Consider the following 8,321-nt stretch of genomic DNA (forward strand, 5'->3'; position numbering starts at 1 on the left):
AAGGAAATAAAGGCCTTAAACGACACACTGGACCAGATGGACATCACAGATATATTCAGAACATTTCATCCCAAAGCAACAGAATACACATTCTTCTCTAGTGCACACGGAACATTCTCCAGAATAGATCACATCCTCGGTCCTAAATCAGGACTCAACCGGTATCAAAAGATTGGGATCATTCCCTGTATATTTTCAGACCACAATGCTCTAAAGCTAGAACTCAACCACAAAAGGAAGTTTGAAAAGAACCAAAATACATGGAGACTAAACAGCATCCTTCTAAAGAATGAATGGGTCAACCGGGAAATTAAAGAAGAATTGAAAAAAATCATGGAAATAAATGATTTTGAAAATACAATGGTTCAAAATCTGTGGGACACAACAAAGGCAGTCCTGAGAGGAAAATATATAGTGGTACAAGCCTTTCTCAAGAAACAAGAGAGGTCTCAGGTACACAACCTAACCCTACACCTAAAGGAGCTGGAGAAAGAACAAGAAAGAAACCCTAAGCCCAGCAGGAGAAGAGAAATCATAAAGATCAGAGCAGAAATCAATGAAATAGAAACAAAAAAAAAAACAATAGTACAATGCATTAGGATTTTACTAAACTCTGTGGAAGTACTCAGTTTTCTTAAAAAATATTTTCAAGATGGGATTGGGAGGGAGACAAACCATAAGTGACTCTTAATCTCACAAAACAAACTGAGGGTTGCCGGGGGGAGGGGGTTTGGGAGAAGGGGTTGGGATTATGGACATTGGGGAGGGCATGTGATTTGGTGAGTGCTGTGAAGTGTGTAAACCTGGTGATTCACAGACCTGTACCCCTGGGGATAAAAATATATGTTTATAAAAAATTAAAAAAAAAAATTAAAAAAAAAATAAATAAAAATAAAAAAAATAATAAAAATAAAAATAAAAAAAAAAATATTTTCAATAGTTTTAAGTTGAGGTCCTACCACCACCAGTTCATATTCAAGCTGTTGTGAACTTGAGTCCATGTGTAGAGTTCTTGGTAGGGTAGTCTATTCTAATTTGGTTGCTAAGACTTATACATTCTAAATTCTAAATATAAAACCATATTATTTTTAAAGATTTTATTTATTTATTTGACAGAGAGAGATCACAAGTAGGCAGAGAGGCAGGCAGAGAGAGAGAGAGGAGGAAGGAGGCTCTTTGCTGAGCAGAGAGCTCGATTCAGGACTTGATCCCAGGACCTTGAGATCACTACCTGAGCTGAAGGCAGAGGCCCAACTCACTGAGCCACCCAGGCACCCTAAATATAAAACCATATTATATTTTATATGCATTATTTGTTTACAAAACAGGCATCCACAGCTTATATTATAAACCAAAAAACTTGGAGAAAAGATAAAAGAATGGAGTCATATCATAGGATTTGACCTTTCTAATATTTAACAAAAGTAAACAAACATGAAAATAAAATTACAAGAGGAAAGAACGAATCACCAGAAACTACCAAAGAGAGAAAGAGAAAGCGAGAGAGAGAGAGAGAGAGAGAGAGAGAGAAAGATTGAGACTGGGAGATCCCAGCCATTAACTTAAAATGATCCTAGCTAGAAAAGCAACAATAGATCCTGTCTAGAAGCAGAATATTTTTTTTTTTTTATTTTTTATTTTTTATAAACATATATTTTTTATATACATATATTTTTATCCCCAGGTCTGTGAATCACCAGGTTTACACACTTCACAGCACTCACCAAATCACATACCCTCCCCAATGTCCATAATCCCACCCGCTTCTCCCCAACCCCCTCCCCCCGGCAACCCTCAGTTTGTTTTGTGAGATAAAGAGTCACTTATGGTTTGTCTCCCTCCCAATCCCATCTTGTTTTATTTATTCTTCTTCTACCCACTTAAGCCCCCATGTTGCATCACCACTTCCTCATATCAGGGAGATCATATGATAGTTGTCTTTCTCTGCTTGACTTATTTCGCTAAGCATGATACGCTCTAGTTCCATCCATGTTGTTGCAAATGGCAAGATTTCATTTCTTTTGATGGCTGCATAGTATTCCATTGTGTATATATACCACATCTTCTTGATCCATTCATCTGTTGATGGACATCTAGGTTCTTTCCATAGTTTGGCTATTGTGGACATTGCTGCTATAAACATTCGGGTGCATGTGTCCCTTCGGATCACTACATTTGTATCTTTAGGGTAAATACCCAATAGTGCAATTGCTGGGTCATAGGGCAGTTCTATTTTCAACATTTTGAGGAACCTCCATGCTGTTTTCCAGAGTGGCTGCACCAGCTTGCATTCCCACCAACAGTGTAGGAGGGTTCCCCTTTCTCCGCATCCTCGCCAGCATCTGTCATTTCCTGACTTGTTGATTTTAGCCATTCTGACTGGTGTGAGGTGATATCTCATTGTGGTTTTGATTTGTATTTCCCTGATGCCAAGTGATATGGAGCACTTTTTCATGTGTCTGTTGGCCATCTGGATGTCTTCTTTGCAGAAATGTCTGTTCATGTCTTCTGCCCATTTCTTGATTGGATTATTTGTTCTTTGGGTGTTGAGTTTGCTAAGTTCTTTATAGATTCTGGACACTAGTCCTTTATCTGATATGTCGTTTGCAAATATCTTCTCCCATTCTGTCAGTTGTCTTTTGATTTTGTTAACTGTTTCCTTTGCTGTGCAAAAGCTTTTGATCTTGATGAAATCCCAGTAGTTCATTTTTTCCCTTGCTTCCCTTGCCTTTTGCGTTGTTCCTAGGAAGATGTTGCTGCGGCAGAGGTCGAAGAGGTTGCTGCCCGTGTTCTCCTCAAGGATTTTGATGGATTCCTTTCGTACATTGAGGTCCTTCATCCATTTTGAGTCTATTTTTGTGTGTGGTGTAAGGAAATGGTCCAATTTCATTTTTCTGCATGTGGCTGTCCAATTTTCCCAGCACCATTTATTGAAAAGGCTGTCTTTTTTCCATTGGACATTCTTTCCTGCTTTGTCGAAGATTAGTTGACCATAGAGTTGAGGGTCTATTTCTGGGCTCTCTATTCTGTTCCATTGATCTATGTGTCTGTTTTTGTGCCAGTACCATGCTGTCTTGATGATGACAGCTTTGTAATAGAGCTTGAAGTCCGGAATTGTGATGCCACCAACGTTGGCTTTCTTTTTCAATATCCCTTTGGCTATTCGAGGTCTTTTCTGGTTCCATATAAATTTTAGAATTATTTGTTCCATTTCTTTGAAAAAGATGGATGGTACTTTGATAGGAATTGCATTAAATGTGTAGATTGCTTTAGGTAGCATAGACATTTTCACAATATTTATTCTTCCAATCCAGGAGCATGGAACATTTTTCCATTTCTTTGTGTCTTCCTCAATTTCTTTCATGAGTACTTTATAGTTTTCTGAGTATAGATTCTGTGTCTCTTTGGTTAGGTTTATTCCTAGGTATCTTATGGTTTTGGATGCAATTGTAAATGGGATTGACTCCTTAATATCTCTTTCTTCTGTCTTGCTGTTGGTGTAGAGAAATGCAACTGATTTCTGTGCATTGATTTTATATCCTGACACTTTACTGAATTCCTGTATAAGTTCTAGCAGTTTTGGAGTGGAGTCTTTTGGGTTTTCCACATATAGTATCATATCATCTGCGAATAGTGATAATTTGACTTCTTCTTTGCCGATTTGGATGCCTTTAATTTCCTTTTGTTGTCTGATTGCTGAGGCTAGGACCTCTAGTACGATGTTGAATAGCAGTGGTGATAATGGACATCCCTGCCGTGTTCCTGACCTTAGCGGAAAAGCTTTCAGTTTTTCTCCATTGAGAATGATATTTGCGGTGGGTTTTTCATAGATGGCTTTGATGATATTGAGGTATGTGCCCTCTATCCCTACACTTTGAAGAGTTTTGATCAGGAAGGGATGTTGTACTTTGTCAAATGCTTTTTCAGCATCTATTGAGAGTATCATATGGTTCTTGTTCTTACTTTTATTGATGTGTTGTATCACATTGACTGATTTGCGGATGTTGAACCAACCTTGCAGCCCTGGAATAAATCCCACTTGGTCGTGGTGAATAATCTTTTTAATGTACTGTTGAATCCGATTGGCTAGTATTTTGTTGAGTATTTTCGCATCTGTGTTCATCAAGGATATCGGTCTATAGCTCTCTTTTTTGGTGGGATCCTTGTCTGGTTTTGGGATCAAGGTGATGCTGGCCTCATAAAATGAGTTTGGAAGTTTTCCTTCCATTTCTATTTTTTGGAACAGTTTCAGGAGAATAGGAATTAGTTCTTCTTTAAATGTTTGGTAGAATTCCCCCGGGAAGCCGTCTGGCCCTGGGCTTTTGTTTGTTTGGAGATTTTTAATGACTGTTTCAATCTCCTTACTGGTTATGGGTCTGTTCAGGCTTTCTATTTCTTCATGGTTCAGTTGTGGTAGTTTATATGTTTCTAGGAATGCATCCATTTCTTCCAGATTGTCAAATTTATTGCCGTAGAGTTGCTCATAGTATGTTCTTATAATAGTTTGTATTTCCTTGGTGTTAGTTGTGATCTCTCCTCTTTCATTCATGATTTTATTTATTTGGGTCCTTTCTCTTTTCTTTTTGATAAGTCGGGCCAGGGGTTTATCAATTTTATTAATTCTTTCAAAGAACCAGCTCCTAGTTTCGTTGATTTGTTCTATTGTTTTTTTGGTTTCTATTTCATTGATTTCTGCTCTGATCTTTATGATTTCTCTTCTCCTGCTGGGCTTAGGGTTTCTTTCTTGTTCCTTCTCCAGCTCCTTTAGGTGTAGGGTTAGGTTGTGTACCTGAGACCTTTCTTGTTTCTTGAGAAAGGCTTGTACCGCTATATATTTTCCTCTCAGGACTGCCTTTGTTGTGTCCCACAGATTTTGAACCGTTGTATTTTCATTATCATTTGTTTCCATGATTTTTTTCAATTCTTCTTTAATTTCCCGGTTGACCCATTCATTCTTTAGAAGGATACTCTTTAGTCTCCATGTATTTGGGTTCTTTCCAAACTTCCTTTTGTGGTTGAGTTCTAGCTTTAGAGCATTGTGGTCTGAAAATATGCAGGGAATGATCCCAATCTTTTGATACCGGTTGAGTCCTGATTTAGGACCGAGGATGTGATCTATTCTGGAGAATGTACCATGTGCACTAGAGAAGAATGTGTATTCTGTTGCTTTGGGATGAAATATTCTGAATATATCTGTGATGTCCATCTGGTCCAGTGTGTCATTTAAGGCCTTTATTTCCTTGCTGATCTTTTGCTTGGATGACCTGTCCATTTCAGTGAGGGGAATATTAAAGTCCCCTACTATTATTGTATTGTTGTTTATGTGTTTCTTTGATTTTGTTATTAATTGGTTTATATAGTTGGCTGCTCCCACGTTGGGGGCATAGATATTTAAAATTGTTAAATCTTCTTGTTGGACAGACCCTTTGAGTATGATATAGTGTCCTTCCTCATCTCTTATTACAGTCTTTGGCTTAAAATCTAATTGATCTGATATAAGGATTGCCACTCCTAGAAGCAGAATATTTTTAACCTTGGCTCTAGAAGCCTCTTCTATCCACAGCTTCTGGAGAGTGGATATGGAAGTTGACAAAATCTTGAGGGTTCTCTCATTTGGAGAGAAGTGGACCAAATGTATATCCTTTTAATTTTCCCTTAGGGAAGGATGAAATTTGTAATGGCTACAATTGAAAGATGAATGACAAAGAGGAGGAGAATCAAAATTATTTACACCTTGTCCAAAACATAGTCTCCAGGGCTCACTGAGGAAGAGCAATGCCAATGCCAGATTTCCTTCAAAATAATGCTGAGGATTTAACTTCCTTTCTCAGAACTTCTCTTGACTCACCAATGTCCACTGACTCTGGAGCTTGTAATTAAATAATACCTTCTTGATGGTCCCTTCTTCTCATTCTAAATTCTTACCTTCCACTCTTCTAAATAAACAATGTCTTTTGCCTTTTAAATTTAGGGTCATTTCTGGAAAATAATTAACTCCCTCCAACTGTTCTTTTTATGGATTCTCCTTCTTGCTCCCTAATAACACTTACCTTGTTCTTTTATTTTTGGTAAACTTACTACATGAATTTACAGTTTAATATCTTTCTGCCATACTAGGCTGCAGATTCCTTGAACTTAGGACCTATGTCATTTCTATATTTATCCTCAAGAGCCAGTTCAGCATCTGAGACATAGAAAACACTTAGTACCCATTTAGTATGTGCAATATATTTTTCATGGAAACGTATTGTGTTTTAAAGCTTCACAATCTTTTTGATGGTGTCTTTGAATGCTTGCTTCACTTGCTGATTTCTTAGAGTATAAATGAAGGGGTTTAACAAGGGAGTAATTGAGGTAATGAGCACAGCCATTCCTTTGTTGAAGGCACCTTCTTCTTTTGCAGAGGGATTAATATACATAAACATGCAGCTGCCATAGGAGAGGCAGACGACAATCATGTGGGAGGAACAAGTGGAAAAAGCCTTTGTCCTTTGCTGGGCAGAAGGGATCCTCAAAATGGTCCTGATAATGAATGTGTAAGAAAATGTCACTAGCAGTAGAGTAACCACCAGAGTCACAACTGCCACGAAGAGGACCATCCCTTCTAGGAGGCTTGTGTCTGAGCAGGCCAGCTCCAGAAGGGGCCCATAGTCACAGAAATAGTGATTCACAACATTGGAAGCACAGAAATCTACCTGGCTCATCAGGATGATTGGGGGTAAGATAGCTAGTAATCCTCCCAGCCAGGAAGAGAACACGAGTTGTATGCAGACCCTGTTGTTCATGATGGTCAGGTAATGCAGGGGTTTGCAGATGGCAACATAGCGGTCATAGGACATAGAAGCCAAGAGGTAAAACTCTGTTGCCCCAAGAAATATAGCAAAAAAATATTGAATGAAACATCCAGCAAAACTGATGACTTTATTTCCTGTTGTCACGCTGGTCAGAAATCTGGGAATAAAAATGGATGTGAAGGAAACTTCTAAGAAGGAGAAATTCCGGAGTAAGAAATACATGGGGGTCTGGAGGTGAGGGTGTACTAGAGTGAGAATGATGATAGTCAGATTTCCTAGGACACTTATCATGTAGATGAGGAACAGAAAGATGCATATCACAGCCTGGACCTCAGGTTGATTTGTGAAGCCCAACAGAATAAATTCAGTCAACGTCCTGTTTTTCATGGTTGACTTTTAGGAGATCTGAAGGAGAGAGGTGAGTGATGAAAACTCAAGTTTCTCAGGGTAAGAGAGACAAAGCTGAACCTAATGAGTCATATCATATATTCCTCTCTATGCAGTTGATATAAACCAGCATCGCATTACACTGGCCTTGGCTCCATGGAAACCTAATTATCTTCTATGACCTTATTCCTAAAGTCTTTTTAATTCCCCAAGTTGATATATTCCCAGACACTTACCAGACTCTATTACAGAACAGTTACTCATTTTTTTCCAGAAGAATAACATTTTTGAACCTATTCTTCAATCCCAAAATGTTTACAAAATCTGAATATTTAAGCCACTTTCCTCTGACTCTGTTAATTTTCATACTTCTTTGCTCTTGGTAGAACTATTTTTTATCAGATTCTGTTTTCTGTGCTTCCCTTTCCCCTCATTGTGCTTTTCCCCCTTACCTGTAGTATTTGATGTTTCACTGGCTTTCTGCCATAGATCCTCATCTCCATTATTGTCCAAATCTGAATTCCTTGTTTCAGCAACCATTAGGACATTCCTCACATGGATATGGTTGAAGGTTTTGATGCATAAATGATTTTTTTTCCTCTACCCCTATTTCTTTGGAAGCATACATTTGTAATAGATCTTTAAGATCTTTGATTTAGTACTCTCTCATATTATATTGTGAGCATTTTTGACTATATGAACAAGGCTCTGGTGTCAATAAATCACATTAATTAGAATTTTCTTATATATCTCTCTGTCATGTTCCAGGTCTTATAGGTAGATTTGGGATATATCTCTGAGAATAGAGATTTTGAAATATCCACAGGCAGCACCTCAGAGTGGATTTTGCTGTCTTAATGAGTCCTCAGTGGCAAAGTAAGGATGACAGTTTATCATGCCTAAACATTTCCTGTTCTCTATTCTTGGCATATAGAAACCAGGAAAAGGGACATTCGTGTTTTCCACAAGAAGAGTCCTTTATAGATAAATTGGTAATCCCCCAAGAAGGAAACTTTAGTGGTGGTGTCCTATGTGCATATTTGGATTTTTGTGATTCGGAGGCAAAAGCAATAGAAAAGACCCATCTAATTCACATGCATACAAGTTAGAAAAAATCATATCCTTGGAATCCTTGTCAAT

The 8,321-nt window shown here is 38.0% G+C and overlaps 1 protein-coding gene across 1 annotated transcript; it reads right to left on the bottom strand.

Annotated features, from left to right (window-relative positions):
- Nucleotides 1-6,254: 6,254 nt before the first annotated feature.
- LOC131837834 (olfactory receptor 6C4-like) lies at nucleotides 6,255-7,181 on the bottom strand. Its single transcript, XM_059183501.1, has one exon. It carries the CDS (start codon nucleotides 7,179-7,181, stop codon nucleotides 6,255-6,257), a length of 927 nt encoding a protein of 308 aa, XP_059039484.1.
- Between the last annotated feature and the right edge of the window lie 1,140 nt (nucleotides 7,182-8,321).

Source organism: Mustela lutreola, chromosome 8 (genome assembly GCF_030435805.1).
Source record: "Mustela lutreola isolate mMusLut2 chromosome 8, mMusLut2.pri, whole genome shotgun sequence".
Lineage (NCBI taxonomy): Eukaryota > Metazoa > Chordata > Mammalia > Carnivora > Mustelidae > Mustela > Mustela lutreola.